The sequence below is a fragment of the Microtus oregoni genome, unplaced genomic scaffold, assembly GCF_018167655.1.
Source record: "Microtus oregoni isolate MIOR12 unplaced genomic scaffold, Mior012 000013F_ref0000133, whole genome shotgun sequence".
Lineage (NCBI taxonomy): Eukaryota > Metazoa > Chordata > Mammalia > Rodentia > Cricetidae > Microtus > Microtus oregoni.
The window spans coordinates 23,295,998-23,312,909 of record NW_024543072.1 but is presented as its reverse complement, the minus strand read 5'-3'; the positions used below and the strand labels follow the sequence as shown (position 1 = coordinate 23,312,909).

The following is a 16,912-nucleotide window of genomic DNA, read 5'->3' as shown; positions in this document are numbered from 1 at the left end:
GTGGGTATGGCTTTCTCAGAGACACTTGGGGACGCGACCCAGAGTAGGTGAGGACTCCTGTGAGCCCATGCTGTATAATTCAGAATACTTCGAGAAAGACAAGTGAGGTTGCATAAAATTACTGTCAACTAAGCTTCAAGTATTTGTTAGTCGGCACACTTCGTAAGTCCCAAAGAGGGTGCTTTAACTGACATACAGAATAATATTTGTGAAAAATTGTCCAGAATACTTATAATCAAGCATATGTCAGAAAATACAGGCTGGTGACATGGCCTAAATCTATCTAAGAAAGACCTTTTGAAGGGAGTCAATAACATTCATTTTACTACTTGCGGTGATTAACTTTTACATGTGCTAATAGACATCATGGATGAATTCTGTCTGTTTTAACTGAGAACCCTTTGGATTACATAACCCAACTAAAAGATGTCTCTTTTTATTTACTTTGCAAGGAATGCGATGTTGATTCTGAGGCATTGATGTTTTACAATGCCTGATCAAGACAAAAAGGTGAAGATCACAGAGAAATCAGCCGATAAAAAGCAGCAAGGGACCACCACCAGGTAACTAAGCGTTCCCCAGTCATCCACTGGGGATAGCAGTGTTGAATGGGTTTAATGCTTCCTGAGAAAATTGACTGCCGAGTTGCAGCGTTTGCTCAAACACACAGCCCATTCTAGAGTCTGGAAAGAAATGGTTGACATGCAGGCACTTACCTTCAGAGGCAGGCTTCCAAGGGGTTGTGCCATCTTGGTAATGTGACCTTGTTCGCCTGGATCTTTCTGTGGGCTAACACTGTGCTGTTCTTTCTCCTAGGGACTATTCAGACCTTAAAAGACTTCGCTGCCTTTTGAACGTTCAGTCGAGCAAACAGCAGGTAGCGTTTTCAAAGGCTGCAACTTGAGAACAAAGCCCGCGCGTTTCTGAAAGTGTCCCTTGCACACCCTTGCTTACATTCCCTTTGTTCTTCCATAACTTTCCTTGCTCCCTCTGGCTGCTCCTCTCCGCTTGGTCAGGCTCTGCCAAGAGTTGGCATCTGTGGCCTTTTCATTCCTCTGCTTGTCCCTATGTATCCTACCCAGCAGAACTTGAACTCTTCAGTCTGTAAACAGCCGGTTCCATCATCAAATACCAATGTTTACCTTTTTCGGAACTTCAAGGAAATTTACTCTCCAAAGCCCAGCTTATCACAGCTTAATCCTCTCTGTACCCTGCCATCCTTCTCTTTCATAAAAATGCCCCCTGGTGCTTCTCAAATTGTACCCCACCAATGGGGGAATGAGGTCTGGGCTATTGGTGGTAGCACTTCTATGCTTTCGTTAGTCAAGGAGAAAACGACACTCCTGGTTTGTCTCTAACTTGACTTTTTAGCATTGCTTCTAGAAGACCTTGGGAAGTCATGAGAATAGATGGTGTTGAAACAACCCAGCAGTCCTAAAAATGGCAGCAGCAGATCCAGTGGTAGGGATGGGTTTGAGCCCTGGTCTTTTGCCTCCGAAGGCTGTGTAAGAGTTCATAAGGTTGGCAATGTGGCTATGATGCTTTATCTTGTACCATCCAAACGTACCAGAGAACCATGTCATTCTAGAGAATGACTTCCTCAAGATTTGGCGGCATCTGAAGAGCAGATAGGACAGTTCGTGCTTAGGGAATACTTGCTCCCCACTGGTGTCTTGGCTGCACTTTTACCTTCTTCATACTTGAAACATCCACTTTCATACATGGGAAAGCTGAGGCACGGAGAAATGACCATCTCCAGATAAGAGTCTGTGCACGGGATACAATCTGTAACCAGACACCCCTAGCCTTGCGCTGTGTGCCCTAGCCATGGAGATGCCTCTCGATGAACTAGAAAATCAACTTAGAGTTGAAAATAGCTTGAATGAGTCAAAGTGTCCTTAAAATAGCTTTGCTCTGAGCTCTTTCCTCTGTGTCCTTTATGCTCCAAGACCCCTGAGATTCCTCTTATCGGCATGTTCCGGAAGTTACTTATCTCTAGCTCACTCACAGCTCACTGCTTTTGAGCCCCCACCACCAACTGCCCCAGATCACATCCATCCTTCTTGGAGAGGAAGGAAAGGACCCTGACTATGGCTTTGTCATAGATCCCATTTCCCCCTCTGTACATCTTCCAGTGTGACCACAGCGTCCCAACCTACTATTGCCTGGCCTTTTCTCCTCGACTTCTTTTTCCTGTGATTTCTGTCCTATTCCTTAGTCCCAAATCTACTGCCCCTCCTCCCCACTCAGCTGCCTTCCCCAGCTGGAGCTCTGTCCTCATGGAGAGTCTTCTGGTCCAGATAAGTTCCATCCCCTTGTCGGCAATATTGACTTTGCCTCTGACCCACTGTTTTATCTTTTCCACAAGTTTGTGGTCATTTTTCCTAAGTTGAACTGTGACCTGGGAGTTGGGTCACCTTGTGCACGAACATCCCCCACCCTCCCCACACCCCCTTAGCCCCCCACCTTCCCGACAAAGCGAAAGAAATGCCTACAGTGTTTCTGGATTTGGTTGGGGCTCAAAGCCTTCAATGTTGACGTTCACAATGGCCAGGTCTATTCTGACTCCATCTTACCACTCCCTTGTTCCTACCTGGCAGGGTTGATCGAAGTTAATTTAATGATTTCCTTTTCCTTTTTTTTTTTTTTTTTTGCCTACTTGGAATTCTCAGTCATATATCTAACAAGTTCATATTTTTTTTGCTAAGTTTTCGTATATAAATAATCCATATTTAAAATACTTGAATCACTTAGAAAGCAGAGAGCCATGAGGACATGCAGTGACTAGCCTCAGTTGGAGGAAGACGCCTAAGGTTCCCACGTTCTGTGCCTCATTCTCTTGTGAAAGCTCCCTGCCTCTGTCATCCTGATAACAAGAGCTACTCTGAGCTCTGTTTGCCTTTCCTAAAACAATGTAGATACGTGTGTGACACAGAGGGTTCTAGAAGGACAGCTCAGAAATTCCCCTGTCCCCTGCTTGTCCCAGGAAGAATGTAAGAGCACATAAAGATGTACACTATATGGAAGTTTATCATAAGTTAAAATCAGGGCTGAATAGAAGATGAAAGACAAGGGCTGGGAGAGTCAGAGTAAGAAACCCCCAACAGCATATGCATGTAGGGACATGCTTGCTTCTCAGATGTCCCATGGTCCATTTCGGAGGGATATTTGTGAGTCGGGTCCACATCTCAGAATCCTGCTGATGGGCATTTTTTTTTTAAAAAAAAAATTCATATCTTTTGTTCATTTGTTTTTTGTTTACAAATGGGCTGTGATAATCACTTATTAGAAATTCCAGGAAAAAAAATTACATCCCGTGATTTGGGTAGAGCTGCTGAGAAGCGAACGTCCTTTCTCTGATTCTCCAAGGAGCCAGGCCGCCTACCCTGTTGCTGAGTTGCACTGTGGCAGTTTGCTTACTGCCTTGACTGCCCGTCCAAATATGTCACCTCAGAACTGGTCTTGTGTGGGACTCCCTCTGCCTGGCAGATTTTGGGACATGACCATTGTCTCTTTACTTTATGCCATAAAAAGCCCTGGGCACTAACTGTGAAGAATGTTTCTCAAGCCCATGCAGTAGCTTCAAGTTCCTTGTGCTCTGCCCTGTGACCCCCCTGATTGCTACACATCCACGACTTCTCTCCATGTCTAGTATTCCATGTGTCTTCAGCAGGTTCATGGACCGGGTGAACTTCTTTCACCCGCATGGCAGAGTTGGCTGGGGTCAAAGCAGGCATTTATCCAACCGCTTAACACTTGAATAGCTGCTGTTTGTTGGCTTTGTGTGATGTACTAGGAACATAAGAACAGGCAGATGGGACTCCATTTTCAGGGCGACTGAATTCTGGGAGGTGGCGGAGGTTCAGGCTAGACAGTATACTTGACTGTGGTAAGGGCAGTGAACAAGGTCCACTCTGTTCGCAAGGCCTGAGCAGGCTATAACCTGGGCCCCGTCACTAGCCCTGGGCTTGTCTGAAACAGTACACCTAGGGCACTGGGAAGGGGAACTGCTGCGGGTTCTGAACTAGTGTTGCTTTCATCTGAAGGAGAGGATTGCATCAAAGCTTTCATTATCAAGGTACCCGGGCTTTGCAAATGTAGCTACCAAGTACAGCTTGCCTCTTGCGACTCTCCGAGTTGATTCTTAGCACTAGCAGCCTCCCAGTCTCTGTCTGTGTGTGTGTGGGTGGGGGTGGGGGGTGAGAACTCTTCCCTCCCTTTCCTTTGAGTGGCTTAGATATATTTGCTATGCGCCTGCTACCTTCTCTCTTGTAGACAATATTCTAGGAGTTTTGTCAATGGCAAAGGGCTTTGAAATTCTTTATGCCTAGATTAGTGTGTGTGTGTGTGTGTTATGACAGTTCTTGTCTACTAGAAATGTGAACTTGTTGCCATGACTTCATGTCTAATGTCTTTTGGGTTAGAAGCCCACCTTTGGGAATCACCTAACGTGTAAGGACAAACGTATTTACTTAGTGAACTCCCGGCGGTGATGACAAGGCTCGTAAGAGTGTTTATAAAGCAGATGGAGCTGAGCCCGCACACAGCAAGTCCCGTGTAAACACTAACCGGCCTCACCCTCATAACCCAGAGTTACGCACTGCTATTATTACTTCTGCCTCAATGACATGGAAACCGGTGTACACAGAGATTAAATAAACCCACCAAGGTCACGCTGCTAGCTAACGGCCGACTCAAACCCACAGAACCTGATAGCGAGTGCAGCTGCATCACCAAATATCGCCTGCTTGGTTTCTTTTGGTCACTTGCTCACAAGGGGCATTGACTGGGTGCCTGAGCTGATATACACAGGTAGTTTTTATACATAGAATGTTTCCTGTCACTGTTTTGAAAATTCAACTGAGGCTAGAAGCTAAGGAGACACCTTGGGCGCTAGCTACTAAGCAGCAACACTTTCGTCATGCACTTCCCTTTTGACAGCCTTTCAGGAAGTGAGGAAAGCTGCCTACATAAGGAAACGGTGGTTGTCTATCGGTTTCTGTAACGTATCTTCTACAGCTGTAATTGTGTACAATGTAATAATTTACTGGAAATGGATCCTTTATTGTGCTTTGTTTACTTCATGTTTACTAACTGATTATGGGACATATTTAGTTCACACTTTGTTATACCCAAGTTTATGTATTGTACCAATGACAAATCTTAAGGCTGTATCAACCATAGCCACTGTTGTTGTGTGAATCCTGATGACTGATGGAACAACTGGGTTGATCTTGTGAGCAGCAGCACAGATGCATTCTGGGTATGATGAACACACTGATTTCGTTATGGTTCTCAGACATTCCAATCAGCGTCATCAGTATCACTGTTCCAGCCGAGAGCGGTGATGGGTTCTTCCTGTTCCTGTGTGATGCCTGGTGAACAGGTGGACACTGGGGAATGCAGGCAAGGGACACTCTTCCACGCAGTGTGTGCTGTCTGGATCCAGAAATGCTCCAGCTGCATCTCTGCAGCCCACAAGATGCTTTGGAAATCTCTCCTGGCCAGGTTCACCCCAAACGTGTATCCCTACGTGCCCTGGGAAATATCACTGAACAAAAGTGCACAGTTTCCCGCTCATGTCAGTAGTGTGAGACAGACAGACTCTACACACCAGTGAGCTATGGCATGTGATGCCATTAGTGATGAAAAAGGCCCAAGCCAGCGAGCAAATGTTCAAGTTAAAGATGTTTAAATCTTGGGAACCTCCTCCCCACTTACAAAACTGTCTTCTCAATTTTTGGTCTAGTGGGAAAACCCTCACTCCTTTGGCCCTTCCCTCCCCCTTTCCCATTCTGTGACTTGTTCTATCACGTGTAGAATGAACCCTAAAGGCCATGAACTCTTTGTTTCCATCTCTGTAGCTTCCAGCCATTAACTTTGATAGTGCCCCAAATAGCATGACGAAGTCTGAGGCTGCCATCAAGGCGGGGGGACACAGAGCCCGTGGTCATTGGCATGAGTCCACAGAAGCTGTTGAACTTGAAAATTTCAGGTGAGAAATCCTCCTCGCTGTCCGAGGCCTAGCCAAGTATGCTTATTTAAATGGATCACAGAAGGGAAAATTTAAAGTCTGAGTATTCTTAACTTGGTAATTTTAGTCTACATGGAAAGTGTTCCTGTGGGGAGGGGAAAGCCCAAGTAACGAGTTGAACAGACAGACAAAGGTGGACCTGTCCGGGGAGTTCAGGACATCTTGCTAACCCGGAGGTCAACAGTTGCCAGCTGAAGAACTTGCTCCAAGATGTCTATATGGGTGGGTCAGTCTAGTTCCAAGCTTGGTCTTAGGTTTTGTTGTGTCTCCATCTATCTAGTGATGAAAAGGTGTAAAAGAATTTGTTGCTGTGAACAGATGTGGCAGCTAAAGAAGATGTTAGTTGGGTTGGCACTATGGCTCAGTGGGTAAAGGAGATTGCCACCAAATTTTACAGTCAGAGATCAATCCCTGGGACTAGATCTGACTTCTACCTTATACATATAACACACACACATATACACATGTGCGCGCACACACACACAGATGATGTGTGTGTGATAAAGAGATGTGTGTGTGTGTGTGTGTGTGAGAGAGAGAGAGAGAGAGAGAGAGAGAGAGAGAGAGAGGTCATTTTTTAAAGATGGTAGTTTAAAATCTGAGTCTCTCAATCGCAGAAACTATCATGGCTTAACCAAAGAGTGTTAGTCTGTGTTTCATTCTGTTGCCATGTAGACCTTCTAGAAGCTTACATTCTTGTGGGCCACTCCCTTCCTGGGAGCTGGCTTTCAGTGTGACATTGTGTTCAGGTCATTTGCTGGTCAGAGCCATGTACATATTGAATGGCATCAAGTGTCAGCATGGATATTCTGGGACAATCATTTGCTTGTTTGGTTTAGCTCGTTTCTCCGGCATTTTATGAACTTGATCAGTTTCGGGAAAAACCATATGACATTTCATGGGTTCATGTTTTTCACTTATGAAAACCAAAAGTGTCTTGTTGCATATTCAATTGACCAGTGATCTTATATAAGAAACCATTACAGCCCTTACCTTCCCTCATAGCATTGCACAGTTCAATGGTATAGAAAGTCCCCTAAGGCAGATGCCATGACACATAGCAGAGAACTTACCTTTAAAGTGCTGTGCATGGAGAGAGAACCCTGACTGCTCTTCGAGCAGATGAGGGAGGAGGACTTGATCGGGGGAGGGGGAGGGAAATGGGAAGCGGTTGCGGGGAGGAGGCAGAAATCCTTAATAAATAAATAAATTAAAAAAAAATAAAGTGCTGTGCATGTAATTTTACTTTATTTGGCCTTAATCTTAAAAGTAGTCTTTTTTTTACATTTTTAGTGTGCATTTGTGCATGTGTGCACACATACGTGTGTGTGTGTGTGTGTGTGTGATCTCACGTGTCCCAGTGCACATGTAGAGTTCAGAGGACAGCTTTGTGGTTCTCTCCTACTTTTATGTGGGCCCAAGAATAGAACTGAGGTCCCTGGACTTGCTCAGAAAACTCCTTTACCAGCTCAGCCATCAGCTCCTGAGCGCGGTCTTTATTATCAACTTTACCGTTAGTCTCTAGTAACAGCTGTCGCCTGCCCTTCCTAATATTCTGACCTTAAGACTCTCAATGTTTGGTCTCCATGTAGATGACCCTTGTTTTCATTGCTAACATTGTTAGCCCATATAATGTTTATTATAATAATTTTCCTGTTTTTTTTTTCCATCTCAGTATAAACTACAAGAATGAGAGGAATTTCAGCAAACACCCACAGCATGAGTTATTTCAGGAGATCTTTACGGCTCTGGTGAGAAACAGACTCATATGCAGGTAAGGGCGTGGCCCAAAGACAGGCGCTACCCAAGGTGTGTTTCCTGGATCCTGTACCGAGAATGCGCTTTACAGTAGTCTACAGGAAACACAGTGCAACTGCAGTATTTAGGAATATAATAAGCCACAAATGTATACATATATACACACACTGGCTTATTTATTTTTCTTCTATTGCTATTACATATATGTGTGTTTGTATTTAGCATATGGACACACAAACACGTAATAATAACTAAAGAAAAAGAAGCCATAAATTTGAAAGAGAGCAGGGGGTTGGGGTGGGGTGGTCCATGGGAGGGGCTTGAAGGCAGGAAATGGGAGATAGAAATAATATAATTATTTTAAAATCTCAATAATTAAAAGAAATTATTAATTATATATATATATATATGTGTGTGTGTGTGTGTGTATGTAAAGAGCAGAGAAAGGCTGTGTGAACAGGGATAGGTGAGTCATTGCTGTGTGTGCTCCCTAGAATCACTTGTTGGGTTCTGAACTGAGCTGAATTTGGTGACAGGTAAGATGGGGGAAAACACTTTTTTCTTTAATGTGCTCGTTTTGAGTCTGGATGCTCAAGGAAGATTTATGGTGTAGTCCTTATAAAGAGACATTGATTAACACTGCGGGCGACATGGCAGCACCCTTTGTGCTACACCTTGGCAGTTGACACAGGGACCAATTAAACGGGCTCCCTCAGCCTGGGCTTTGAAGAAAGAAAGGGGAGCATGCACCTCCAGTGCTCATGTCCCAGTATGGGTGATTGATGGGGAATCTTAGACCACTCATACTTTTCTGGTTTGTAATGGGAGCAGCTCTGGAGAGGGAATGCTAAGCCCCTCTTCCTTTGCAACATGAGAAAGAACTTAGGATGTCAGGTTTTAAAAGCTGTGTCATTCTGGGGTACTATTAATGTCTGTGTTCAGTTTGCTTCTGAAATCAGAGTTGGGTAAAGGGTGGATTAAGTGTTGAGGTTCCCGTTGTCCCTCACCTCATCTAATTCTGTTAGGATTGCAGGACTTTCTCCTCCTCTTACCTTATATCTATAGAATAATTACATCTCAGAGCTCTTTGGTGTGGCTTCTTTGCCCCCTTCTTTGAGGACATCAGGGTTAATGTACTGAAAGGCAGAGATTCAGCTTACTCAGATTGGTGAGCATCTACCTTTTCCCAAGAAGAGATGAAGCAACCGAGGAGAAGGAAGATGGAGAAAATACTCAGGTGAATGTTGTGTGCTCCTTTCTTCCTCAACAAAACAATTGCCCATATTCTCATACAAGAGGAAACATAGATATTTATCATTTCCAGTCAGACAACTAAGACTGGATGAGATTGGTAGGTGGGGACTTTAGACGTTGGCCCAATTCTGGTTGTTGACAGGACTGGAATATCAATTTCACCCCGAAAGCATAATAAATTATGAATTGGGCTTGACTGTGGATCAGGCTCCTGCTGATTCCCTTCCTTTCTGCCCAGTACTCAGTATCATTTCTCTTTCTTTTTCACCCCCTAGCTGTGTTCTTCCCAATCCACATGCTCAGACACCTGCTCTCGAGGTTCTTCTAGGACTGGCCTGTGGTTATTCCCCATTCTGCAGCTAAGCTTGTTAACCAGAGTCAGCTAGGGTAAGCCTGCAAGTCTTTCACAGTAGTCCCACAAGGAAGTACTGCCTGGACGTGAGGTAGGCTGCTTTGGATGTGTGTCCACATGCAGAAGAACATCCTGCCTTTCTTTCTGCCCTACCATGATTTTTCTGTAGTAGGGTGTGATATGAGAAATACATTTATCTCATCTGCCTGGTATCTAAAACCATGCTGTTATGCTGTTATGTGCAGAGGTAAATGGTTGTCACAATATTGACAGATTCTTGACTGCCTACATTGCCCCTCTGTCAATACTAAATATAATATGCTTTTTCGTCAGCAATATTAGAATGCATTCTGGGTTAGGCATGGTTACTAAATTTGATGTTATTTCAAAATGAGCTCATTTATCTGGCCTTTTCCTGGCATCGTTATTCTAGAATAATGAAGAAAGCTTCTCTTCCTTGCGTATGGCTATGTGGAGGTGAACAGAACCCAGATATTCTGGTTTTACTTAGACTTGTCCAATTCATTTACTAGGACTATTTGACCAAAAATACCCTTTACTTCCCTCAAACAGATAAGTTGTCATCCTTATTGTTATCATTTTACTTCGTTTCCCTTAGTATTTGCCACAAATTTGAAACACATTGAAAATGAAACAGTAGCATATTTTTATGGCCATATGCTTATATACTAGAGAGACTTCTGTGTGCTAGAATATATCTGGCCAACCCACGACCACCTTTTTATAAATTTAAACTTTTAATTTTTGAGAATTTTATACATGAGTATTATATTTATATCATGTCCACTCCTTTTTTCCAACTCCTCATGTGTCCTCTTCTACACACCTTTCAAGTCCATGACCTTTACTTCTGTGATTGTTATTGTTGCACACACACACACACACACACACACACACACACACACATGCACTGTACTCTTCTGGGCATGCTTACTGTTACCCCTTTGTATACAAGTTTAGGACAAACTAACCACTTGGGATTGGATAGCCCCATCAAGGACTTTTCCCTTGCAAAGACTGACTCTCTCTTTTTCTTATTGAAATTTGACTTCTAAAGAGTAAAGATTATAAAACTAAAATTATAATCATAAGGAAATTGCTATATAAAGTGTCCTGGGAATGTTCTGAATGTCCCTAGGCAAAATGGGTAATGTGTATTCGGTGAACAAGAGGACTTGTGTTGTCCGTGTTGACATTAGAGCCCGCCAGCTCATGGTGTAAAGGACACTTTTCCTTTTGCTCTCCTGGTCCTCCTCTTGGGCTGTGTAGGCTCATCAGAGTAAGAGAACCACATGCCAGCACGCAGTAAGGATCTCTTTATGGTTTGAAGTTCTTGGCACACATCGAATCAACAGACAGATGCTCATGGTGTAATCTTCCCTTACCATCCTGTAAAGAGGCCAGTGGTTTTCCTCCTGGTCACAGGGCGCAGTCTGCAGCTGGTGCAGAACTTCACCCCAGGTCTCAGGCTTGCGGCTTTCTGTGCTTGGAACCTGCGAATGCCCTGTTCTTCTCAAGAACCTCTTACTCCTTCTTGGCCTCTTTCGTTTGCTCTGTGGTGCTGGTGACGAACCAGGACCACACGTGGTGAGTGTGTGTCCTGTTGCTAAGCCACACCCCAGCTTGTCAGTCTCTTCTGTTGATGCTACCAACTGTATCCCTGTGCTCAAGAGGGTCACAGTGACCTTCCCATTCCTCTCTAACCTCTGAGTTTCTGCCGTGCTCCTGGCTTATCTGAAGCATAGCACCCTGCTTGTCTGTGGGCCTGACTCGTTCTGACCCCATCACATAGCTTGCCTCAGTCTTCTTCATTCCCATGACCCTGGGCTCTCTTCTTCGTTAGCATATACTAACCTTCTGGAGACCAAAAACCTGGTCTTTTATCCCCACACTTTTGCCACTGAAGTTGTTTTTTATTGCTACTGTCTTGGAACAAATATGCAGCTCTTACTTCTTTTCCACTGCTAGGAATGGAACCCAAAGACTTTATACAGGCTAGACAAGCGCTCTATGACCGGGCTCCATCCCCAGCCCTTGGCTTGTTGAGATAGGTCTTGCTGTGTATATGTAGCCCAGACCAGTCTCAAATTCATGATCCTCTGTCTTAGCCTCCCAAATGACAGGTGTGAACTACTATACATGGCTTTCTTACATTGTTAGTTCTCACACAACACGACTTAAAGTTTTCCCTACACATTAAAAGTGTACACACACATGTTTCTGATGCATGCATGACCCCACGCATGCATGAACACATGCACATACAGGTATGTACACACATATGCATATACAATTACACATACATACCTGCACACAGGCACATATACACACGAGCTCATGAACACACACGCAGTCACGTGTATGCACATGCACATGCACAAAAGGCATAACAATTATGGAGATGGAGAAGACCCTAAGAATGCCAAGCTGGTGCCATGGGGTAGATGAGAGAAGGCTGGAACTCAAAGAGGGTCTCAGTAGAGTGTGGGCTGGCCCTCCTCTCCCATGTTTCTTTCTTTGTTTGATGAGCACACTTAATGAAGGGTGATGAACTGAATTTGGCACCAGGGAAAAGCATCTCGTTGGTACTGGGCTCTTTCTGCTGTGCACTGTGGCTTCTCATCCTGGAGAAGCCTGACAGGCAGGAAGCGAATTGCTCCGCCTTCCCAGGGAAGAACTGCTTGTCCTTGGCCAACAGATCACTGCACAAAGCAGCCATATAACCTGGCCAGGATCATCATCTCTGTGCGTGACAGATGTGCTTGCAGCCTCCATGAGTTCTCGAGAGCCAGGCAATGAATAAGAGTCCCATCCCGGGAGCCACATTATCACAGCTGAAAGGTCATCTCTCCCCACTTCCTCTCCCTCTCTCCCCCTCTTTTCTTTTCCTTCCCTCTCCTTCTTCTCTCCTCCCTCTTTTCCAGGGTCTCATTTTGTAACTCAGGCTAACCTTGAACTCCTGACCCTGCCTCAGCTTCCCAAGTGCTGTGGTTATACACCTTGGCCACCAGGGCTGACTTCAGCAGTCTCTCAACGCCCCTGTTTCATCTCCCCTGTTGGCCAGGTTCCTAGTGGCTTCCTTGCTGTAAATCCCCGTTTCACATGTCAGTGGTCAGATTCTTCCTGCTTTGTCATTTAAAGGCATCATTCCTTAAGACAGGACTTTTGGGGCAGCTTTAGTCCCCACTCTCTCCTTAGCCAGTCAGATTAGTGGTGCTTCTGCCTTGCAGGGTCATAGTAAGCTATCTGCGTTCCCCTGCTTTCTCCATGTGGTTTTTTTTTTTACTCCCTTCTCAGCACGGCTTCTAGAAGGATCCTTTCAGAATCTCAGTCAGCTCCAGTGAGTCCTTTGCTCAAAGCCTTCTAGTACCTTCCTAGACTAAAAACATCCAAAGGCTGGACTCCTATTCTGCAGGTCCTTGAGCTCAGCCTGCTGCCTTCTATCTGCCCACAGCTTCTGTCCCCCCCCCCCCCCCCCCGCCACCGCTATCTCTACGTAAACCTCAGGGCCTGGGCTTTTCGGCTGTTCTGACACAAGCTTACGCAAAGCTCCTGCCCTCAGCTCGTGGGGAGCTAATCTTACAAGGGAGCCTCCCCTAACTATCCCAAAATAGCATCCTGCCCTAATGAACCGTGGTCCTGGTTGTTCTTTGCCATCTCCGCTTGACAGATCTGCAATCTGGGCTTCTGTTCCACATCCTTCAAAGGGGCCCCAGATGAGCACAGGCTCAGCCCTGGCCTCTGCTGGCCTCCAAGCCCACTCAGAACCAGGCTTCTGGGACATGTAACAAACGTGAGATGCCCATCAGGTAGAAGGAAGTATTTTAGACTTCTCGGCCTGGGTGCCATGCCCCCCAAACCCCTTGGTTTCTTCCTGGCTAGATGTTATGGGCTTGGCTCGTGGATAACACAGAGGATGAGCAAGGGGTATAGAGAAGCGAGAGAGGACTCAGCGGGGATTCCAGACGGCCATGTGTTCTTGTTTCTTTTAAGCTTTGGGTCTTTTTCCGATGTGAATTCGCTTTTCCATTCATCCAGAAAGAAAAGAGGGCCATCCTAAGAGCGAAGATATTTATTCTGGAAGGTGGACTTTGCTTTTGGTGTGTGTTGTGGAAAGCAAAGCCATGCCGTAGCACGAGAACAGCGTTCATGAGATGAACCTGCTAAGGCAGGTCTGGGCAGTAGCCTCTCCAGATAGACACTTGTGTGTTTTTGGCTCATGGCTGCGTGCCTTTGGAGCCCTCATGGCGCATACTGGTTTCTTCCTCTGAGAAAGAAATAGAAGCCCACCTGCCTTCTTTCTGTTCAAACACTGTTTGTGCAGTGACCTTTTCCTTCTCTTTTGACGCTGATGGCAGAAAGTGATGTCTTGGACGAGGGCGGTGGGAGCCGAGTAGACTGAGTATATTAATAGTCCGGGTCAGCAGTGGCATGGGTTCTGTCACCAGAGAGATTAAATAGTCGCCCGCTCATGAATTTACACCTGTGTGGCTGCCATGTTGAGCGAGCCTCCAGGGAAACAGTGTCATCGCAGACACATGACTTTCCAGGGCTGCCTCCAAGGACGCATGTCCTGTTCCCATGGTAAAGGTATCTGGAGTGCTTTCACCCGTAAACGTGCGGAACCCAAGTGAAGGGGGCCTTTATGAGTGAGGCGGCCAAGCGAGGACGCTGCTCTCTATCTGCGCCTGTTTTCTGTGTAGTTCTCCAGCAAAGCTCAGTCCCGTGTTTCCTGGTTCCCTGGACTCTGGGTGGGCAGAGAAGTGCATAAAATTCCCTGCAGAGCTGGGACTGCATCCCTGTGGCCCTTCTGTCCTCCTTGGAGCCAAGGAAGGTCTCCTCCTGAGGTCATTCTCGAGGGGCAAAACCCAGGGACTCAGGCATCAGGAATCCTATTTACAATAGCAGGGTAATAGCTCTGAGAAATAGCTCGGAGAAATATTAATAGCCTTGGGCTGCCGTCCCAAAACTGCAAAGCAAAACAAAACAAATGTGATTTGCCTGGAACAGAACTTTCAACTCGGACTATTCTGGATCCCTTCATTTGGTTAGGCTCCATTAAGGATGAAAATTAAAGTCAACATTGCAATTTTAGTTCATTTTCTTGAGGAATAAGGAGAAAACCAGAAGAGAACTTTTGACATGTATTTTAATGTGGAAAAATCCACAGGAAGGTCCCGGTCTTTCCTGTGAAGACTGGCCATGGCTGACTGGAAGAATACTGTGCACATGTCTATAGTACAGATCCTGGCTCCCCCCCCCCCACCTCCATTAGATACTGAAATGCTGTTGGCATTCAGTAGCATCTGGTGGCCCATGGCTGTTGCAGCTGTCGCCAGTCACCATTCCTGCCCTGGGGAAGTGGGAGGGTCTTTGAACTGCCAGCCTTTGCCCTGTACCCTCTTCAAAGGAAGAGGATTAGAGTTATCACATTTTTGCAGGTGGTCTAAACTTTTCCATGTTTTCACCAATGGGGAGTCTGAAGTTTGATAAGCCACAATGCTGTGGTTATGCCAAAATCCGCGAAGTTCCCCAAAAGCCGACAAGGAGACGGAGTCCTGTATGTAAAAACAAAGAGCCTTTACTTTATGCAAGTTTGCAAACTCGGTCTCTCCACATGTCCAATGTACTGGAATAAACGGAGAGCCCCGAACTCAGTTAGACTTGGGTTTTTATAGTAGTAAAGGTGGGGGTTTCTGAGGTTCAGTACCCTTGATTGGCTGATATTTGTCTAGGGGTGTCCTGGTGAGTGTGTGCTGGCAGGTGATCCTATCTACAGCGGTTGGAACGTTAGGCATTTCCTTTGGATGGTCTGTTCTTGGGTGGTGCTTGGGTAATCTCAGTTTGTGGTTCTTTCTGCAACCAGGTATCGCTTCAGGGTAAACTACTGAGACTCAGGCCTCCGTTAACTTTATCATGGCTGAATCCTACTCTGGCAGGTGATGATGGTTGGAAGTAAAGGACTTCCTTTGGGTAATCTGTTCATATTTAGCTTATCATGGCTGGCTCCTACAGCCGTGGCAAAAGCACTACACTGAACTATAGCCTACACCCTACTTAAAAACCTGCTCTTTAATTTAACAAGCAAAGTAGTAATTGGTCTTATTCTGTCATTTTCATGCTTAGTTCACATGTGTTCATTCCTGAGTCCTCTTTTGCTTATTATTTTGAGAGAGTGTCACTAAATTGCCCGGGCTATCTTCAAGCTTGCTCTGTACCCCAAGTTTATAATTTTCCTGTTTCACTTCCCAAGCACCTGGATGACAGACAGGTCTGTGCTTGGAGAGTTCTGCTTCTCAGGAAGCTCAGGGATTGTTTGAGTCCTGTTTTTATTTCTCCAAAGAGACTGGTGCCCCATGGCCCACGGGTCACCGATAAAGTGACCGCTTTGGAGAGGGCCCTGCTATTGTTGGTAGTGGCAGTGGGCAGCTGCCAGTTGTCTTGCTGGAGGTTGCAAGAGTAAATTCCCAGTGAGTGCTGATCGTGAGTCTTTCCTTCTGCGCCTGTGTGCCCGGTTCAGGGAGCATGCAGACATTCCAGGAATAAAACAATGGGTCTACTTTCCTGCCAGCCTCTGTCTCTCCAGATGGAGGAACGGCAAGTGGTGTTGCCAGGGAATGGGGATGCTTGGTGCAGCCTCCACAGATGTCACTGTAACTGGTTCACTCAGCTTTTAGGGCAAGAGTTGAACTCTTCAAATGCTCTAGAAGAGACAAACCTGAATCTTATCTCTAGAGCCTAAGAATAGGTTTAGGGCAAGCCGGGGACAGTTGGCCTGGGTCTTCAGCTTGGCAGAGTGTTCCATGTGGCAGGGGGATTTCCAGCATCGTGGTATTGTTTTTTTGCACAGCCAGGCGAATGGCGTTGTTACTGGAGTCTGAAATAGTTCCCGCTATTTCCCCATTTCCCTCGGCTAAGGGCGAAGTTTCAGGCTTTCGTTAATTCAGGCACCATGAACGATTATTGTCGGACTAGCTTGCAGGCCAGAATAAAGCATGCGCCAGCGGGCTGGATCTGCCTTCTGTGCAAAATGGCTGCTGCCAATAGCAGGGCAGCGCTTAGCAGCCTTCTTCACCTCAGGAGGTACCGGGCTGTGTACTAGTAACTTCTTCACTCAGCGTGGTCTGTGATTGGAGCAGTACAGGTTATGAGGGTCCTGGGTTGGAGAGCCACAGGAAACTGCCATCGGGAGGCCCCTTAGGTCCTGGCTCATAGATAATCTGTCACATGGCTGGAAGGGAAACCAGGGGCTATGGCAGAGGTGAGCCTAGAGGCCTGTGAGGAAACAGAACGTGCAGAGCCCGGGGGGCCAGAGGGTGGACTGTGAGGCTTTCATTCTGAGGAGGCTGGGTGCTGTTGGGGAACTGGAAAAACAAGGCGGAAGCAAGGGAGGCACTTTTAATGCTCTAGCACATTTACTACCAGCTTTAGCTGCATCATGATGGCTGAGGGTGGAGCAGGTCCTCTCTGAGGCCCAGCCTGACTCAACAGAG

General features: G+C 45.9%; 1 protein-coding gene across 3 annotated transcripts in view; it reads left to right on the top strand.

Moving 5' to 3' along the window:
* The window catches only part of Nek10 (NIMA related kinase 10), a 179,942-nt gene that overhangs the window by 11,570 nt on the left and 151,460 nt on the right, over positions 1 to 16,912 (top strand). For 2 of the 3 annotated variants that reach the window (XM_041663105.1, XM_041663106.1), the window contains exons 1-2: positions 5,882 to 5,995; positions 7,710 to 7,808. In XM_041663105.1, coding sequence (XP_041519039.1) covers positions 5,901 to 5,995; positions 7,710 to 7,808 — 194 coding nt within the window. In that variant the 5' untranslated portion in view covers positions 5,882 to 5,900. Of the gene's footprint in view, positions 1 to 452; positions 564 to 816; positions 878 to 5,864; positions 5,996 to 7,709; positions 7,809 to 16,912 lie in introns of those variants that run through there. The other variant, XM_041663107.1, reaches the window with a different exon arrangement.